At 47.0% G+C, this 21106-nt stretch overlaps 1 protein-coding gene across 1 annotated transcript in view; it reads right to left on the bottom strand.

The window, feature by feature from the left end:
- Window positions 1–19036, bottom strand: part of LOC139268030 (putative RNA polymerase II subunit B1 CTD phosphatase rpap2) — a 105395-nt gene extending 86359 nt beyond the window's left edge. Inside the window, exon 1 of the mRNA XM_070886008.1 lies at window positions 18962–19036. Coding sequence (XP_070742109.1) covers window positions 18962–19008 — 47 coding nt within the window. The 5' untranslated portion in view covers window positions 19009–19036. The remainder of the gene's footprint in view (window positions 1–18961) is intronic.
- Window positions 19037–21106: the final 2070 nt, after the last annotated feature.

Here is a 21106-nt window from a genome sequence, read left to right on the forward strand (position 1 = left end):
GGGGTCCGGTCACCTTTACCCAGACTGTGTCAGTCTCTCCGGCTGCTGTCACTCACACTGTGACCCAGCCTGCGCTGGAGGAGAGCTGCCCAGGCTCACTGTCTGCCCTGGGACACTTTCGGACATTAGCTCCGGCCACACGGAGGTCTCCGAGCACAGCCCATGGACACTGTGCCCCCTCCCATTACACTCCTGTCATTGCTGAGCTCACCAGCAGTCCTGATTTCCCCCCCGGGAGACCTCCATCGAGTCAAATAAACCACCAACCTCCCCTCAAGTGCCAACTGCAACGGCCTGTGGATGGGGCTCTTCCTGGAGATTGTACACGAGATGTTTGGTGTCAAGTATTAGTTCCTAAACACGATCTTATTAAATATTTTCTCTGAACGTAGATGTTATAACCATGCATCCACTGTGGATACAAACCGTATTAGCTTATAATGTTAGAATCGGTTGTATTTCCGTAATAGTACCGAGTCAATTTGCTTATGCCATGCTCTGGTCACATTTGCAGAGGAAGACATTGAAGAATCGGGCGGAGCAGAGGCACACCGGAGGAGGCCCTACTGAAATACAGCCGCTGACTGACTTAGAGGAACGGCTGCAGCACTAGTGGGCAGCCAGAATCATTATGCCACCCGTGGTGGTGCAGATCCCGTTGTTGCGCCTCGTGAGTAATGTGTAAAGCAGTGGTAAAACCAGTGGTAATTTAACGGTATTTCATTATATGAATGATGGTCATGCTATGCATGCAGCTTCTGTACTACTCTCAGGTTAACATAATATAATAGATAGAAGCAGGAGCCTGATCTGATCATGGACTCAGCTCCACTTCCCTGCCCGCTCCCCATAACCCTTTACTCCCTTATCGCTCAAAAATCTGTCTATCCCCGCCTTAAATATATTCAATGACCTAGCCTCCACAGTTCTCTGGGGCAGAAAATTCCATAGATGTACAACCATATGATTTAATCATATGCAAAGTCTCTCGTTCACATTTATTGTAGTAGTGTTGCTCCTCATACATATGCCAGCGCAGCACAAGCATTCTCATGTCTACCCTTCGCTTCTAATAACCTCAATTATGTTTTGCAGCAACTGAGGCGCAAAGGGAGGCCCCTGCACGAACGCCTTTGCCGCTCCAGGTGATCATTGCCACAGGTCCAGAGGAGGAGACTGCTGAGGAGGAGGAGGATGACCACCACTTGTCATCTGTGGTACCTCCGGCCACGTCTTCATCGACAGATGAAGTAGCGGGGCCAAGCGACTCCAAGGCATACAATGCCCATGCCCCATGGAGGTTGAGTCGGTGAGGTAGGCACGCGCTGCTAACGAGGACATGGTAGCAGTGTCAAGGGCGAGTGTCGACAAAGGTCCTCCAGGCGATTGGTGGGTTGACCGGAAACATTGCCACAATGTCCGCACAAATATCGGAGGGCATAGAATGGATAGTTGTGGCAATGAGGCAAACGGCCAACGCCGTCCATGCCTTGCGGCTTGCGATAGTGGCAGGAGACGGCACTGCATCCCAAGGTGCCGTCCCACCAAGTACCATGACAGATGTGAGTCAGGAGGAAGAACATTTCTTCAGAAACGTCTTCTCCTCCAGCCACTGAGGAGATTCTGCCGACATCACCCTCCGCCTCCCCACCCCCCAAGCAGCAGGACTCAAGGTCCCCGACTGCAAGACAGCCTGGTCCCATTACTCGGGGAGTTAAACGGGGGCTTACTACGTGGGGGGGGGGGGGGGGTGGGTGTCAAGGTTCAGGAGAGAAGCGTGGCCGCAGGTAGGGAGGGGGACTGTTGTATATCAGTTCTGGTTAAAAATACATTTTTGTTAAATGTTCACTGTTGGGGATGGTGGGAGAGGGTGTTATGTATTGTTGTGTTAAAAATATTGTTGAATGTTCGAGGTTGGGGGCGTTATATATGTTTGTTGTAAAAATTTTCAAATTTGTATTTAATTATTAAACATTTTTATTTAACCTTACAATTGTCCTGAAGTGTCTTCTAATAACGGAAGGTCATCATCGGCGGTCCCTCAAACGAGGATGACTTGCTTCCACAAGTTCACAGGTGTTTCGATGAAGGACCCGATGTTCCAGTCCTGAACTCCAATTGAGGGGGTGAAAGATGCCTGTGCGTGGATTTTTTTTTTTTATTTTTAAAAAGCGTGTGGTGACCGTTGCACACCAGCCACCACACGGGCTTGACAGAGCTAGGTCTTGGTCCAGTGGCAAGGGTTAACCAAGACAACTGGAGGCCTGCTCTGCTGCACGGACCTAGAGCGCACACATATCGCAGTGTGGGCTAGCCCGTGCTGCCCCGGGCCCTCGGCTCTTCTGGGCGCTGAGGGCCCGGGGTAGTAATCTCAGGATTGCTACCAGTGCCACATGCTAGTCAGAGTAGGAATCGCAGGATAGCTCCGATGAATACGTGGCTTGAGCAGTGGTGCAGCAGGGAGGGATTCAAATTCCTGGGGCATTGGAACCGGTTCTGGAGGAGGTGGGACCAGTACAAACCAGACGGTCTGCACCTAGGCAGGACCGGAACCAATGTCCTAGGGGGAGTGTTTGCTAGTGCTGTTGGGGAGGAGTTAAACTAATATGGCAGGGGGATAGGAACCAATGTAGGGAGACAGAGGGAAACAAAAAGGAGACAAAAGCAAAAGACAGAAAGGAGATGAGTAAAAGTGGAGGGCAGAGAAAAAACAAAAAGGGCCACTGAATGTAAAGGGGCTGCAAGAGGGGTCAAAACTAAAAATCATGGTTTAAGAACTAGTATTAAGACACTCGACCTAAACGCACGCAGCATTCGAAATAAAGTAAATGAGTTGACGGCACAAATCATTACAAATGGGTATGATTTGGTGGCCATTACAGAAACGTGGTTGCAGGGTGGCCAAGACTGGGAATTAAACATACAGGGGTATCTGATGATTCGGAAAGATAGACAAGGGGGGAAAGGAGGTGGGGTAGCTCTGTTAATAAAGGATGATATCAGGGCAGTTGTGAGAGATGATATTGGCTCTAATGAACAAAATGTTGAATCATTGTGGGTGGAGATTAGAGATAGTAAGGGGAAAAAAGTCACTGGTGGGCATAGTTTGTAGGCCCCCAAATAATAACTTCACGGTGGGGCGGGCAATAATCAAGGGAATAATGGAGGCATGTGAAAAAGGAATGGCAGTAATCATGGGGGATTTTAACTACATGTCGATTGGTCAAATCAAATCGCACGGGGTAGCCTGGAGGAGAAATTCATAGAATGCATATGGGATTGTTTCTTAGAACAGTATGTTACAGAACCTACAAGGGAGCAAGCTATCTTAGATCTGGTCCTGTGTAATGAGACAGGAATAATAAACGATCTCCAGGTAAAAGATCCTCTAGGAATGAGTGATCACAGTATGGTTGAATTTGGAATACAGATTGAGGGTGAGGAAGTAGTGTCTCAAACGAGCGTACTATGCTTAAACAAAGGGGACTACAGTGGGATGAGGACAGAGTTGGCTAAAGTAGACTGGAAACACAGACTAAACCGTGGCACAATTGAGGAATAGTGGAGGACTTTTAAGGAGCTCTTTCATAGTGCTCAACAAAAATATATTCCAGTGAAAAAGGGCAGTAAGAGAAGGGATAATCAGCCGTGGATAACCAAGGAAATTAAGGAGAGTATCAAATTAAAAACCAATGCGTATAAGGTGGCCAAGGTTAGTGGAAAAATAGAAGATTGGGAAAATTTTAAACGACAGCAAAGAATGACTAAGAAAGCAATAAAGAAAGGAAAGATAGATTACGAAAGTAAACTTGCGCAAAACACAAAAACGGATGGTAAAAGCTTTTACAGATATATAAAATGGAAAAGTGTGACTAAAGTAAATGTTGGTCCCTTAGAAGATGAGAAGGGGGATTTAATAATGGGAAATGTGGAAATGGCTGAGACCTTTAACAATTATTTTGCTTTGGTCTTCACAGTGGAAGACACAGAAACCATGCCAGAAATTGCTGGTCACAGGAATGTGGGAAGGGAGGACCTGGAGACAATCACTATCACTAGGTGGGGTAGTGCTGGACAGGCTAATGGGACTCAAGGTAGACAAGTCCCCTGGTCCTGATGAAATGCATCCCAGGGTATTAAAAGAGATGGCGGAAGTTATAGCAGATGCATTCGTTATAATCTACCAAAATTCTCTGGACTCTGGGGAGGTACCAGCGGATTGGAAAGCAACTAATGTAATGCCTCTGTTTAAAAAAAGGGGGCAGACAAAAGGTGGGTAACTATAGGCCGGTTAGTTTAACATCTGTAGTGGAGAAAATGCTTGAAACTATTAAGGAAGAAATAGCGGGACATCTAGATAGGAATAGCAGATGCAGCATGGATTCATGAAGGGGAAATCATGTTTAACTAATTTACTGGAATTCTTTGAGGATATAATGAGCATGGTGGATAGAGGTGTACCGATGGATGTGGTGTATTTAGATGTTCAAAAGGCATTCGATAAGGTGCCACACAAAAGGTTACTGCAGAAGATAAAGGTACGCAGGGTCAGTGGAAATGTATTAGCATGGATCGAGAATTGGCTGGCTAACAGAAAGCAGAGAGTCGGGATAAATGGGTCCTTTTTGGGTTGGAAATCGGTGGTTAGTGGTGTGCCACAGGGATCGGTGCTGGGACCACAACTGTTTACAATATACATAGATGACCTGGAAGAGGGGACAGAGTGTAATGTAACAAAATTTGCAGATGACACAAAGATTAGTGGGAAAGCGGGTTGTGTGGAGGACACAGAGAGGCTGCAAAGAGATTTAGATAGGTTAAGCGAATGGGCTAAGGTTTGGCAGATGGAATACAATGTCGGAAAGTGTGAGGTCATCCACCTTGGGAAAAAAAAAAACAGTAAAAGGGATTATTATTTGAATTGAGAGAAATTACAACATGCTGCGGTGCAGAGGGACCTGGGGGTCCTTGTGCATGAATCCCAAAAAGTTAGTTTGCAGGTGCAGCAGGTAATCAGGAAGGCGAATGGAATGTTGGCCTTCATTGCGAGAGGGATGGAGTACAAAAGCAGGGAGGTCCTTCTGCAACTGTATAGGCTATTGGTGAGGCCTCACCTGGAGTACTGCATGCAGTTTTGGTCATCTTACTTAAGGAAGGATATACTAGCTTTGGAGGGGGTACAGAGACGATTCACTAGGCTGATTCTGGAGATGAGGGGGTTACCTTATGATGATAGATTGAGTAGACTGGGTCTTTACTCGTTGGAGTTCAGAAGGATGAGGAGTGATCTTATAGAAACATTTAAAATAATGAAAAGGATAGACAAGATAGAGGCAGAGAGGTTGTTTCCACTGGTCGGGAGACTAGAACTAGAACTAGGGGGCACAGCCTCAAAATAAGGGGGAGCCAATTTAAAACCGAGTTGAGAAGGAATTTCTTCTCCCAGAGGGTTGTGAATCTGTGGAATTTTCTGCCCAAGGAAGCAGTTGAGGCTAGCTCATTGAATGTATTCAAGTCACAGATAGATAGATTTTTAACCAATAAGGGAATTAAGGGTTATGGGGAGCGGGCGGGTAAGTGGAGCTGAGTCCACGGCCAGATCAGCCATGATCTTATTGAATGGCGGGCTAGATGGCCTACTCCTGTTCCTAATTCTTATGTTCTTATGCGCCGTACCCTCATCTGTCGTACTTCCGCCACAAACACTTGCCACTCCTTCGCCCCGACCTTCCTACTCCTCTGTACCTGGGCCCTGCCGATGTTCCTGCCCACATTCCAAAACGGCGACCGGGGTTTTGATGATGTCACCCAGTCGCCCACCTCAAAATCCTTGGAGCAGCGTGCACTGGAGGTTGAAGTGGTATGCCGCTCCAGCTCTTTTATAGCCCGACCTGCGGAGCTGTTCTTTCGCAGGTTGGGGGGCCACGGAAGATATGGTTGGAAACAATGGCCATGGCCGGGCAAGGCAAGGATGAAATGTAACGCAACTGTAACTTTCATCAATGTAAATTCATGCAAAGCGTTCATTTCTGAGCTGCTGACGCAAGAGTTTTGCAGCTATGTAACTACCACAGGGATTTTCCAGTCTTGCGGGGGGGGGGGGGGGGGGTGGGGGGGAAAAGAGAGGCATGTGTTCATCGCCAGGCTGACTGTCCTCCCAGAGGTCCTTGCCATCCTCCTCTTTCACCTCCCCCTCTCCCGAGGTGGACTGGCGGTCCCATCTGTCAATTGTTGTCCTCTCCTCATAGCTAGATTATGCAACATGCAGCACACCACAATGAACTCAGCGACCTGCTCAGGATGGTATTGTAGGGTGCCTAGAGTGGTCCAGGCTTCTGAAGTGCTGCTTAAGTACTCCAATTGTCTTTTCGACGACATTGCATGTAGCTATATGGCTTTCATTGTAGTGCTTCTCGGCTTCCGTCTGGGGCTTACGCACAGGGCCATGAGCCAGCTGGCGAGGCCATATCCTTTATCCCCCAGCATCCAACCGTGATCTTGTGGCTGACTCTTAAACAGGTCAGAAACTGCTCACGCAAGATGTGCGCATCATGGAAAATTTGCATTTACTGCCATGATTATTTGCTTGTGGTCAACAACGAGCTGCACATTCAGGGAGTGCAATCCCTTTTGGTTCTGAAAAGATGCTCGTAGGGCGATGTGCGCACAGTCTATTGCTCCCTGCACTTTGGGGAAGTTTGTTATTTGCGAGAAACCCAAAGCCCTCAGTCTGCGCCTCCCTGGTCACAGGGAAGCTTATAAAGTCCATCCTGCATGCGTAAAGGGCTTCAGTCACCTGTCGAATGGAGCAATGTGTGGCGTGCTGAGAGATACCGGAAATGTCGCCAGCTGACGCCTGAAAGGAGCCCGATGCGTAGGAGAGTGCCGCAGTAACCTTAACCTCACCTAGCAGAGCGCGCCCCTGATGGTGCTGGTAGGCTGCAGATCTCCCTTAATTAGCTGGCATATCTCACTGATGACGTCCTTTCGGAAGCGCAGCCTCCTAACACATGCGTTATTGGACAAGTTCAGGTATTATTGCTTATCCCTGTAAATGCATTGGGTGTAATGTCTCCTCCACAGCAGCAGTCTGCCATCTCTTTAATTGGGCACATAATGCTCTTCAATATACCTTCTCCCATCTCTATTCTGCAGCATGTGATTAGTACCAATACTGGTTGAGTAATTACAGGCCCCATCACTATAAATGCCCTTAATTTGTCCTCAACAGATACAAATGATTAGATGACTGGCAAGAGTCAAAACGGCCCTTAAAATCACTCTCAAATTGATTCTCCTCACAAGCACTTGAAGCAGCCTTTCAGTACAGATCTTCCGAGTTTCAAAAAGGTGCCCATCGTGTGGAGTACTGCTGAGTAGTGCCGACTTAAGGTCAGGTGAGTGCAGCTTTTTTCAGCGACTTTTTTGGCCAGCGATCATTTCGGCAAGTGTGAGCGAAATGCTGAAAGTTGCGGTCGGCAATAATCGGGCACAAGTTTCCATTTTCAGCACTATTCTTGGCCTTGCACGAGGACGACGTCATATTTATTTTTTTAAACTTAGGCCAGGCGATGCAGCACATTCATGTGTGCCGAAAGTTGGGCTGGCGATAAATGGGCGATAATTGGGCGCTAGTTTCCACTTTTTAGCAAATATGGGCGATAGCCTGCATTTCAGCACTTATATGGGTGATGTGCCGAAAGTCTAGCCCTTAATATATGACCAGATCGCCCATGATATTGTTCATGGTAAGTCAGAGGATACACTGATTAGGACCACGTTATATCATGTAATGTAAAATAGTATTCTATTGCGAAGGTAAAACTATCCTTTTAAAGCAACAAATTCTAATTGTTAAGTAAGCACTGGGTGATGTCAGAGTTTAATTGCTCTTCTGGTTGCTAGTCACAAGCCTGGCTTTCTCTATTTTTAAATTGAAAGGTTGTTAATGTCACTCAGAAGTCAGACCATCTGTCCCGCGTTTTGTACAGTTCAAAACCGTTAAATGAATAATGATTGTGCCAAGTAATTTTATTCATTTAACCGTTTTATTCTTTTATCCGTTTTAATTGTTGTACCAATTTTTGGAAGAAGCTAACAAATCAATGAAAACTGGATTGCACTTACAGCACTATAAAAACAGTCGCACGGTTGTTATGGATAACAAATTTGTCATCTGCTTCATAATATACACATTACAGTCCAGCACAACAAATCTTTAAAAAAAAAACTTTCTTTTAAAAGGAGCTTTAAAAAAGTTTCTGCCACAGTTTGCCAGTGGGTTTGTGTCGTGAAGTTTCTCCAAACAAAAACCTTTTTGTCATTCACCAGTACCAGAGCAACCAGCTGTAGCATCACGGGCCATATGGACTTCATTAATATGCTCTACTGTGCGCTTCAACCACGAGTGGTTACATGGTTGTTGCGCGAGGGGGGGGGTAATACCTGTCGAAGTCAGATAACCTGGAGTCCTCATCAACCTCCCAGTCATTGCCTGGTAAGGTGATATCCTCATGGTCCTATGTGGCGTGGACCGAATTGCCATTAAATACATCGGTAACATATTGACCCATTGAGTGAGGTGTTCTGTACATTTTTCCTAACATGGATTTCAGTGTACGATTCCCTCTCTACTATCCCAGACTGCAATGTGTGTGCACACTAGGTCCGTGCAGCAGAGCTGGTCTCCAGTCACCTTGGGTAATCCTTGCCACTGGACCAAGACCTAGCTCTGTCAAGCCCGTGTGGTGGCTGGTGGGCATCGGCCACCACGTTAAAAAAATTCACGCACAGGCATCCTCCACTCTTCAAACATGTAGTTCCGGACCTGGAATATTAGGTCCTTCATTAAAACACCTGTGAACTCATCCCTTTTTGGCGTGGAAGCAAGTCATCCTCGATACGAGGGACCGCCTATGATGATGATGATGGTCTAAGAGCATTGGGGCAGCCAATGCTCTTAGACCATCATCTAATGTTGAAGGAGGGAGCGAGGAAGGGATAGAGGACCTGGTTATATTGACGGAGCTCGAGAAGAACGTGAGCTGAACTCTCCTAGGCCCTTTAGCTACTGTTGTTGGTGCCAGTGAGACCCTAAGTTCCCAGCTATGAGCCAAGAAAGTGTACATTTTATCTCTGACCATCAGCTGGCTTCTCTTCCCTCAGTGAATATGCTGGGATGCTCACCCAAACTTTCACTAGTCATGGCCTGGAAAGGAGGAAAAATCCAACTAAGGCACATTGTTCACAGGCCTCCAGCATTTTGGAGTTGGGAGGAAGAGAGATCATGAGGGAATAATGAGCTAGAGGTAAATAGAATATTACAACAGTGACTACACTTCAAAAGCACATCGTAGGCTGTAAAACACATTTGGGAGTCTTGGGACATCCAGAAGTTGTGAAAGGCGCTATAGAAATGCAAGTCTTTATTTTTTTTAAACCAATAAATTTGGTTAAAAACAACACGTTTAAAAACGACGGGAAAACATTACAAGAAAAAGAAAAAGGAAGACTTGTATTTATATAGCACATTTTACGAATTCAGGACGTCTCAAGCACGTAACAGCTAATGAAGTAAGCGCTCTCAAACAGCAATGTGATAATGACGAGATAATCTGTTTTAGTGATGTTGATTGAGGGATAAATATTGGCCAGGACACCAGGATCTTCTTCAAAATAGTGACATGGGATCTTTTACGTACACCTGAAAGCATCGACAGAGCCTCGGTTTAACATCTCATTCAAAGGACGCCACCTCTGAGTGCAGCACTCCCTCAGCACTTCACTGGAGTGTCAGCCTAGATTTTTGTGCTCAAATCTCTGGAGTGGGACTTGAACCCACAATCTTCTGACTCAGGCGAGAGTGCTACCAACTGAGCCACGCTGACAGTGTTACAGACAGGAAGTGCATACTATATGCAAATATAAAATATACTCCTGTGTGTGCATGGATCTCCTGTGGAGTGGTCAAATTATATGATGTTTTTCTTACGTCGTCTTTGTATTGGCATTTCTCTGCTCATTGCTTCTGTTCTATCAAACAGGAAATTAGGGGTGCATGCAATAAAGGTGTAGCAGTTATAATGGGTGACTTTAATATGCACATAGATTGGGCTAGCCAAACTGGAAGCAATACGGTGGAGGAGGATTTCCTGGAGTGCATAAGGGATGGTTTTCTAGACCAATATGTTGAGGAACCAACTAGGGAGGAGGCCATCTTAGACTGGGTGTTGTGTAATGAGAGAGGATTAATTAGCAATCTCATTGTGCGAGGCCCCTTGGGGAAGAGTGACCATAATATGGTGGAATTCTGCATTAGCATGGAGAATGAAACAGTAAATTCAGAGACCATGGTCCAGAACTTAAAGAAGGGTAACTTTGAAGGTATGAGGCGTGAATTGGCTAGGATAGATTGGCGAATGATACTTAGGGAGTTGACTGTGGATGGGCAATGGCAGACATTTAGAGACCGCATGGATGAATTACAACAATTGTACATTCCTGTCTGGCGTAAAAATAAAAAAGGGAAGGTGGCTCAACCGTGGCTATCTAGGGAAATCAGGGATAGTATTAAAGCCAAGGAAGTGGCATACAAATTGGCCAGAAATAGCAGTGAACCTGGGGACTGGGAGAAATTTAGAACTCAGCAGAGGAGGACAAAGGGTTTGATTAGGGCAGGGAAAATGGAGTACGAGAAGAAGCTTGCAGGGAACATTAAGGTGGATTGCAAAAGTTTCTATAGGTATGTAAAGAGAAAAAGGTTAGTAAAGACAAACGTAGGTCCCCTGCAGTCAGAATCAGGGGAAGTCATAACGGGGAACAAAGAAATGGCAGACCAATTTAACAAGTACTTTGGTTCGGTATTCACTGAGGATACAAACAACCTTCCGGATATAAAAGGGGTCAGAGGGTCTAGTAAGGAGGGGGAACTGAGGGAAATCTTTATTAGTCGGGAAATTGTGTTGGGGAAATTGATGGGATTGAAGGCCGATAAATCCCCAGGGCCTGATGGACTGCATCCCAGAGTACTTAAGGAGGTGGCCTTGGAAATAGCGGATGCATTGACAGTCATTTTCCAACATTCCATTGACTCTGGATCAGTTCCTATGGAGTGGAGGGTAGCCAATGTAACCCCACTTTTTAAAAAAGGAGGAAGAGAGAAAACAGGGAATTATAGACCGGTCAGCCTGACCTCAGTAGTGGGTAAAATGATGGAATCAATTATTAAGGATGTCATAGCAGTGCATCTGGAAAATGGTGACATGATAGGTCCAAGTCAGCATGGATTTGTGAAAGGGAAATCATGCTTGACAAATCTTCTGGAATTTTTTGAGGATGTTTCCAGTAAAGTGGACAAAGGAGAACCAGTTGATGTGGTATATTTGGACTTTCAGAAAACTTTCGACAAGGTCCCACACAAGAGATTAATGTGCAGAGTTAAAGCACATGGGATTGGGGGTAGTGTGCTGACGTGGATTGAGAACTGGTTGCCAGACAGGAAGCAAAGAGTAGGAGTAAACGGGTACTTTTCAGAATGGCAGGCAGTGACTAGTGGGGTGCCGCAAGGTTCTGTGCTGGGGCCCCAGCTGTTTACATTGTACATTAATGATTTAGACGAGGGGATTAAATGCAGTATCTCCAAATTTGCGGATGACACTAAGTTGGGTGGCAGTGTGAGCTGCGAGGAGGATGCTATTAGGCTGCAGAGTGACTTGGATAGGTTAGGTGAGTGGGCAAATGCATGGCAGATGAAGTATAATGTGGATAAATGTGAGGTTATCCACTTTGGTGGTAAAAACAGAGAGACAGACTATTATCTGAATGGTGACAGATTAGGAAAAGGGAAGGTGCAACGAGACCTGGGTGTCATGGTACATCAGTCATTGAAGGTTGGCATGCAGGTACAGCAGGCGGTTAAGAAAGCAAATGGCATGTTGGCCTTCATAGCAAGGGGATTTGAATACAGGGGCAGGGAGGTGTTGCTACAGTTGTACAGGGCCTTGGTGAGGCCACACCTGGAGTATTGTGTACAGTTTTGGTCTCCTAACTTGAGGAAGGACATTCTTGCTATTGAGGGAGTGCAGCGAAGATTCACCAGACTGATTCCCGGGATGGCGGGACTGACCTATCAAGAAAGACTGGATCAACTGGGCTTGTATTCACTGGAGTTCAGAAGAATGAGAGGGGACCTCATAGAAACGTTTAAAATTCTGACGGGTTTAGACAGGTTAGATGCAGGAAGAATGTTCCCAATATTGGGGAAGTCCAGAACCAGGGGTCACAGTCTGAGGATAAGGGGTAAGCCATTTAGGACCGAGATGAGGAGAAACTTCTTCACCCAGAGAGTGGTGAACCTGTGGAATTCTCTACCACAGAAAGTAGTTGAGGCCAATTCACTAAATATATTCAAAAGGGAGTTAGATGAAGTCCTTACTACTCGGGGGATCAAGGGTTATGGCGAGAAAGCAGGAAGGGGGTACTGAAGTTTCATGTTCAGCCATGAACTCATTGAATGGCGGTGCAGGCTAGAAGGGCTGAATGGCCTGCTCCTGCACCTATTTTCTATGTTTCTATGTTTCTATGTATCTCTCTGCATATCTCTTTTTGCTCATTCTCACTCCTCTCCTCCTGTTTTTTCTGTTCTTTCCTTTTAAGTGGGTGGTGGTGTGTCTTAGCAAGAGACCACCCGTTCAGTGGCCTCTGCCACTTCCCTCCCTACTCCTAACACACCGGGCTAAACTTTCTCTAAGGTTGCCCCCCTGCCCTAGCCCTGAACTCGTATCTTTCTCTAGTTTTTCCTCCTGCCTCTCCTAATGCCCTCTCAGAGTTCATCTTGTCCATGAGACCCACCTCCTGCTCCCTCGACCCTATTACCACTAAATTGCTGATCACCCAACTTCCATTTCTGGCCCCCATGGTAGCTGATATTGTTAACAGTTCTCTCCCATGTATTGTCCCCCTATCCTTCAAACCTGCTGTCATCCCTCCTCTCAAAAAAAACCCTTGACCGTCCTTGCAAACTACTGCCCCATCTCCAACCTCCCTTTCCTCTCCAAAGTCCTTGAACTTGCTGCCATCTCCAAAATCCATGCCCATTTTGCCTGGAATTCCATATCTGAATTCCTCCAATCGTTTCCATCCCTGCCACAATACCGAAACAGCTCCCATCAAAGTCGCAAATTACATCCTATGTGATTGTGATCGTAGTAAACGATCATGCCTCGTCCTGTCTGCAGCCTTTAAAAACATCAGAAATAGGAGCAGGAGTAGGCCATACGGCCCCTCGAGCCTGCTCCGCCAATTAATACGATCATGGCTGATCCGATCATGGACTCAGGTCCACTTCTCTGCCAGCTTCCCATAACCCCTTATCAGTTAAGAAACTGTCTATCTCTGTCTTAAATCCATTCAATTTCCCAGCTTCCACAGCACTGAGGCAGCGAATTCCACAGATTTACACCTCGACACTGTTGACCACACCATCTCTTCTTTGTCCAGCTGGGTGGGACTGCATTCGCCTGGTTCCATTTTTATCTATCTAGTCGTAGCCGGAGAATTATCTGCAATGGCTTCTCTTCTTGCTCCCGCACCGTTACCTCTGGAGTCAACCAAGGATTTATCCGTGGCCCACTCCTACATGCTGCTCCTCGACGGCCAGGTTCCACATGTACAGTGACAACACCCAGCTCTACCTCACCACCACCTTTCTCGACCCCGCCACGGTCTCTAAATTGTCACACTGCTTGTCCAACATCTAGTACTGGATGAGCAGAAATTTCCTCCAACTAAATATTGGGAAGACTAAAGCTATAGTCTTCGGCCCCCGCCACAAACTCCATTCTTTTGCTACCAACTCCATCCCTCTCCCTGGCAACTGTCTGAGGCAGAACCAGACAGTTCGCAACCAATTTTCCCGCTAATTCGTTTTTCTGGGTGCACGGCCCCTTTAACGAGCTGCGTGGCCCATTCAAATTATTGTGCAGTTTTTGCCATTTAAAAAGGCAGCAAGCGGCCTGCGCAGGAGCTCCAGACCGTTGCACAGCCACACAGCTGAACAGGAACATTGTTTGCAACCTTGGTGTCATATCTGACCCCGAGAGGAGCTTACGACCACATATCCGCTCCATCACTAAGACCGCCTACTTCCACCTCTGTAACATCGTCTAACTCCGCCCTGCCTCAGCTCACCTGCTGCTGAAAACATCTATGCCTTTGTTATCTATAGATTTGACTATTCCAACGCACTCCTGGCCAACCTCTCATCTTCCACCCTCCATAAACCTATGCTCATCCAAAACTCTGCTGCCCCTATCCTAACTCACGGCAAGTCCCATTCACCCATTACCCGTGCTCACTGACCGATATTGGCTTCCAATTGAGCAACGCCTCAATTTTAAAAGTCTCATCCTTGTTTTTAAATCCCTCCATGGCCTCACCTCGCCCAATCTCTAACCTCCTCCACCCTACAAGATATCTGTACTCCTCCAATTCTGGCCTCTTGCGCATCCAGGAGGCGATAAGCTCTGAAATTCCCTCCCTAAACCTCTCCACCGCTCTTTCCTCCTTTAAGACGATCCTTAAAAATTACCTCTTTGACCAAGCTTTTGGTCATTTACCCCAATATCTCCTGATGTGGCTCGGTGTCAAATTTTGTTTGATAACGCTCCTGTGAAGCGTTTTGGGATGTTTTACTATGTCAAAGGTGCTATATAAATGCAAGTGGTTGTTGATGGGGGTGGGTGCGATTCTATATCCATCATCATCATAGGCAGTCCCTTGAAATCGAGGAAGACTTGCTTCCGCTCAAGAACAGTCCAATACGGGAAATACAGTCTCTGTCACAGGTGGGACAGACAGTCGTTAGAGGAAAGGGTGGGTGGGGAGTCTTGTTTGCCGCACGCTCCTTCCGCTGTCTTGCGCTTGTTTTCTGCATGCTCTTGGCGATGAGACTCGAGGTGCTCAGCGCCCTTCCGGAAGCTCTTCCTCCACTCAGGGTGGTCTTTGACCAGAGACTCCCAGGTGTCAGTGGGGATGTTACACTTTATCGGAGGCTTTGAGGGTGTCTTTGAAACGTTTCCTCTGCCCACCTGGGGCTCGCTTCCGTGTAGGAGTTCCAAGTAGAATGCTTGCTTTGGGAGTTTTCTGTCGGGCATGCAAACAACGTGGCCTGCCCAACGGAGCTGGTGGAGTGTGGTCAGTGCTTCGATGCTGGGGATGTTGGCCTGATCGCGAACACCAACGTCGGTTCGTCTATCCTCCCAGGGGATTTACAGGACATTGCCGAGACATCGTTGGTGGTATTTCTCCAGCGATTTGAGGTGTCTACTGTGTATGGTCCACGACTCAGCCATACAGGCTCTAAATCCATTTCTCTTCTCACTACCCTCTTTCCTTGTCACCACCTGTCGCTTTGAATTACCCGCTGATCCCATGCATTCTCCCCTTCCTCTGATGCACTGCTGTCTTCATAGAAACATAGAAAATAGGTGCAGGAGCAGGCCATTCAGCCCTTCTAGCCTGCACCGCCATTCAATGAGTTCATGGCTGAACATGAAACTTCAGTACCCCCTTCCTGCTTTCTCGCCATAACCCTTGATCCCCCGAGTAGTAAGGACTTCATCTAACTCCCTTTTGAATATATTTAGTGAATTGGCCTCAACTACTTTCTGTGGTAGAGAATTCCACAGGTTCACCACTCTCTGGGTGAAGAAGTTTCTCCTCATCTCGGTCCTAAATGGCTTACCCCTTATCCTCAGACTGTGACCCCTGGTTCTGGACTTCCCCAACATTGGGAACATTCTTTCTGCATCTAACCTGTCTAAACCCGTCAGAATTTTAAACGTTTCTATGAGGTCCCCTCTCATTCTTCTGAACTCCAGTGAATACAATCCCAATTGATCCAATCTTTCTTGATAGGTCAGTCCCGCCATCCCGGGAATCAGTCTGGTGAACCTTCGCTGCACTCCCTCAATAGCAAGAATGTCCTTCCTCAAGTTAGGAGACCAAAACTGTACACAATACTCCAGGTGTGGCCTCACCAAGGCCCTGTACAACTGTAGCAACACCTCCCTGCCCCTGTATTCAAATCCCCTCGCTATGAAGGCCAACATGCCACTTCCATGTGCTCTTCGCTGACCCCACCCCAGAGGAAGGTGGCAAGAGTCCGCACAAAATCACCCCAAGCCTATGTCAGTTGCCTTCCTCTCCATTCATTTCTTCCACTTACCCACTCCCGTCAAAAGTCATGGGAAATTAATGACTCTATGAATACATAGAGAACTGATTTTTGGCACTTCACCATAGCTTTAAACTACTTCATAAAGAAAGAATATAAAAGGGATATGGGTAAAGAACAAGGAAATGGGATTAAAAGTGGATAGCTCCAGTTCAAGAGCTAGTATTGCACAGGAACAATGGACAAAATAGCTTCCATCTGTGCTATAATTTCAATGATTCTATGACCTTGCAAGTTGACTTGCATCACTAGTTGTAATGATCAAGTTAAACACTTAGAAAACTTAAATTTCACAAGTTAGTTGCATTTTTACAAATAATGAAGGCAAGTTTTGATACACAAGTTAGATTAGGAAGATTTTGGCAATCTTGACTAAGTATTTTAACCTCTTTGCTCCACTGCTGATGGTATAGTTATCCTTCATTGAATTTACATCCAACACTTGAATCCTACCTTCTATCCCTCGACTCCTAATCATAAACTAAATTTGATAAAATCCAAAGCAATATTAGTGACTTAATTGAAATCAAATTCTGTACTATTCCCACTCTCCATCCCCAGCCCTCGATCTCTGCTAACTCTGGAGAATAATTCAACATAGCCGTTGTTAAGAAAAACTGCGAACAGGCACCTGGAGATTTTTCATGAAGATACGTTGCTGTACAGGGGTCTCCAGGGTATCTCCAGTCCATTTCTCAGCTGCACAACTGTTAACTGAAAGAAGTTGAACTGTGTGTGCTTCTTCCCAAAGCAGTGAAGAAGAAAATTGCTGTTGCTGAATCTATTTGGTGGTGTTTTTATATTTTCCCTTTACTAAGTATATCAAGCCACGGAAATTATTTTCTATCAAAAAGGACAAATGCTATTTTTTGAAGAGAAATGTCATTACTGGTAATTATTTTACTTTAAAAAATATTCGGTTGAACACTAGTTCAAATGAACTATGTTGTTCTAAAAATACAATGAGCTAGTGGTGTACGATTCCTTAAAGAACTTGGTAAACTACTTTGGAAATCATGAAGATGGTGAGCTGTTAATTTACTCATAAATAAATGCATGTAGGCTTGAATTTAGAAGCAAAAAATAGGATTAATAATGCACTAGTTACAATGCGAAGTGTATACAAGCTAGGGAACTGGATAATTAAACTAAAAAAGCACGTTAATATACACAACAGATTGACATGGCTTCATGTCAATTCATTAAACTTGCTTGAACTACAAACCACATTTTCTATTTTCATCACCCAAGAGAAAATGGACTGGTATGACAAGTTATTTTTCACACAGAAAGCGATCAACACTTGGAATGGTCTTGCTGAAGGAGCGGTGGAAACAATTAGATGCTGCAATGGGTAATTCTCGTAATTAAGCCAAGACATCTTCCCCAATAGTGAGCTCAATGAAATGCATCAAATAATTTTGTAACAAATAGAAATTTAACAGTTTTAACTTTAGACACAGAATTTGTTCCTTAAGGTGAATTAATAATTATTTTTGTAATTCTTACACCCCTGGCAACTTGCAATAACAGCACCTTTGATGTAGCAAAAACATCCCAAAGTGCTACATAGAAGCATAATCAGACAAAAATAGACAGGTACAAAAAAGATTATTGATGGAAACAAAAGCAAAATACTGCAGATGCTGGAATCTGGAATAAAAACATAAAATATTATAAATCTCAGCAGGTCAGGCAGCATCTGTGGAAAGGAAGCAGAGTTAAAGTTTCAGGTCGATGACCCTGCGTCACAGACCCGAAATGTTAACTCTGTTTCCTCTCCACAGATACTGCCTGACCTGCTGAGATCTCCAAGATTATTGAAGGGGTGACTAAATGCTTGGTCAGAGTTGGGTTTTAAGGATCATTTTAAAGTTTAAGGAGGTAGAGAGGCAGAGAGCTTTAGGGAAGAAATACGGTCTATATGGCTGAAGGAATTACCACCAATTGTGGGATGGAGGAATGCACGAGAGGCCAGAGTTGGAGGAATACAGAATTCACAATGGATGATAGAGCTGGAGGTTACAGATATAGAGAAGGGCGATGGCATGAAGGGATTTGAGCACGAGGATAAGAATTTTAAATTAGTGGGGGACCAGGAGCCAATGTAGGCAGCGAGCACAGGGCTGATGGGTGAGCGGAACTTGGTGCAGGATATGACATGAGCAGCAGAAGTTTTTAAAGAGTTGAAGTTTATGGACAATGGAGGATGGGAGGCTTGTCAGGAGAGCATTGGTAATGGAGTCTGGAGGTGGGAAATGCATGGATAGTATTTTTGAAGCAGATATGCTGAGACAGGGGTGGAGATGGGCGATGCAGGGAGGTGGAAGTAGGCGGTCTTTTGTGATGGTGAGGATATGGGGTAGGAAACTCAGCTTGAGGTCAAATAGGACACTGAGGTTGCAAATGGTCTAGTTACCCTGTGGCAGTGGCCATGGAGGGAATTGAATTGACGACAAGGATTTTGTGCTAAGGGTCGAAGATGATCGCTTCAGTCTCAAGTGAGAAAGAAGCCCATGAACTCGTTCCATACTGTTGTTGGAGGTGAGGGTGGAGGTGGCAGGTGAGGAGAGAAATTTAAGGAAACAGATGGTAGTGAAGAAAAGAAGCTGAGACAATAATCCTGGAGTAGTGCTTGATGTGACACACACACAAAATATATATATAATATATATATAAAAATTAATTCATTAAATAAACAAACTGTTTGTAAGTTGAATCACTTACCTGAAAGTTTTCACAAGACTACTTAGTTCAGAAGATATATCAGACATTGTAAGTTGAAGAGGTCCCAATAACCCAGGTAAACTAGGAATGAAAAATATATTAAGCTTTTAGAATTGTGTCAAATTCTCTCTTTGATTGTTCTCTTCAAAAGATCCAGTTAATGTAGCTGATTTTATTAGCACGTGACACTTTAAAGGGCCCAAGTTTCCACATGATTCGCGCCTGATTTTTAGGAGCAACTGGTGGAGAACGGACAATCTTAGAAATACAATTCTCCACATTTTTTTTCTGCAGTTCTAGTCAGGTAGAACAGTTCTACTTTGGAACAGAATTTTTTCTTCAAAAGGGGGCGTGTCCGGCCACTGAAGCCTGATTTGAAACTTTCCAAAGTGAAAACGTACTCCAAACTAAAGTAGAATGGAGCAAGTGAAGATTTTTGTAGAACTGAAAAAACCTGTTCTACACATTAAAAAATCAGGCGCAGGTTACAAATTAGGCGTCCAGAACGAGGTTGGGGGGGGGGAGGGAAGGGAAGTCATTAAATTCTATAATAAATCCTTATTTATACTTATACAAATAAATCCAACCTGAATAAACATTTATAAGCAAAGAAAAGATTAAATAAACCATCTTCCTACCTGTGTGAAAGTGCTTCAGGCAGGCCTTTCGGGACCGAAGGCTGAACGGGCCGGGCAGAGACTTCGGGCAGGGCCTGGTCCCAGCACCAGATTTACAGGTAGGTGGCGTTGGGTCGGGTCGGGTCGGGAGGAAAGGGAGGGAGGGAGGGAGGGAGGGAGGGAGGGAGGGAGGGAGGGAGGGAGGGAGGGAGGGAGGGAGGGAGGGAGGGAGGTCAGGTCGGATCCAGTCCGGGAGCGGGACCAGTCGGAGGGGCGGGGAGCGGGAACAGGAGCGCGGGTCGGGTCCAGTCGGGGGGGCGGGAACAGGAGCGCGGGTCGGGTCGGGACGGGTCCAGTCGGGGGGGCGGGGAGCGGGAACAGGAGCGTGGGTTGGGTCGGGTCCAGTCAGGGGGGGGGGGGGGGGGGGGGGGAGGGGCGGAGTGGGAACAGGAGCGCGGGTCGGGTCGGGTCCAGTCGGGGGGGCGGGGAGCGGGAACAGGAGCGCGGGTTGGGTCGGGTCCAGTCGGGGGGGGGGCGGAGTGGGAACAGGAGCGCGTGTCGGGTCGGGACGGGGAGCGGGAACAGGAGCGCGGGTCGGGTCCAGTCTGGGGGGGGGGCGGGCGGAGTGGGAACAGGAGCGCGGGTCGGGTCCAGTCTTGGGGGGGGGGGGGGGGGGGGAGGCGGGTGTCGGGTCTGGTCCGGAGGCTGGGGGGGGGGGGGGGGAGAAAGAGAGCAGGTGTCGGGTCTGGTCAGGGGGGGGGAGCAGGAGCTGGCCGTGGGAGGAGCCTTATTCACGCAGCCCCAGTGAGGCCATTAAGCCAGGGCGAGGGGCTGCGTGCTTCGGGCCCCTCCCACACAGTTCGGTGCCTGGAGCTACTGCACTTGCGTGCCCACTGTAGCGCACATGTGCAGAGGTCCCGGCACTGTTTTCAGCGCAGGGACCTGGCTCCGCCCCCTACAGCTCGTGCTGCGCTGCGCCGAGGGCCAGAGGACCTGCAGGGAGGTGGAGATACGTAGGATTTTTTTTAGGCGCACTTTGTGGCGCAAAAAACGGGCGTTCAGGTCGGGACTGCGCCGTTCTAGGCGCGTGTGGAAACTTGGGCCCTTTATTTCTATTTTTGGGAGGATTCTACAATTCCCTAATTTCCTAGAGGGGGAGCTGGTAGGGAGGTGGGGGGAAAGAGGTGGGGGGGGAAAAGAGGTGGGGGGGGGGGAAAAGAGTGGGGGGGGGGGGAAAGAGTGGGGGGGGAAAGAGGTGGAGGGGGGGAAGAGGTGGGGAGGGGGGAAGAGGTGGGAGGGGGGAAGAGGTGGGGAGGGGGGGAAGAGGTGGGGAGGGGGGGAAGAGGTGGGGAGGGGGGAAGAGGGTGGGGAGGGGGGGAAGAGGTGGGGAGGGGGGGAAGAGGTGGGGAGGGGGGAAGAGGTGGGAGGGGGGAAGAGGTGGGGAGGGGGGGAAGAGGTGGGGAGGGGGGAAGAGGTGGGGAGGGGGGGAAGAGGTGGGGAGGGGGGAAGAGGTGGGGAGGGGGGGAAG

Source organism: Pristiophorus japonicus, chromosome 8 (genome assembly GCF_044704955.1).
Source record: "Pristiophorus japonicus isolate sPriJap1 chromosome 8, sPriJap1.hap1, whole genome shotgun sequence".
In the NCBI taxonomy this organism is placed as follows: Eukaryota; Metazoa; Chordata; class Chondrichthyes; family Pristiophoridae; genus Pristiophorus; species Pristiophorus japonicus.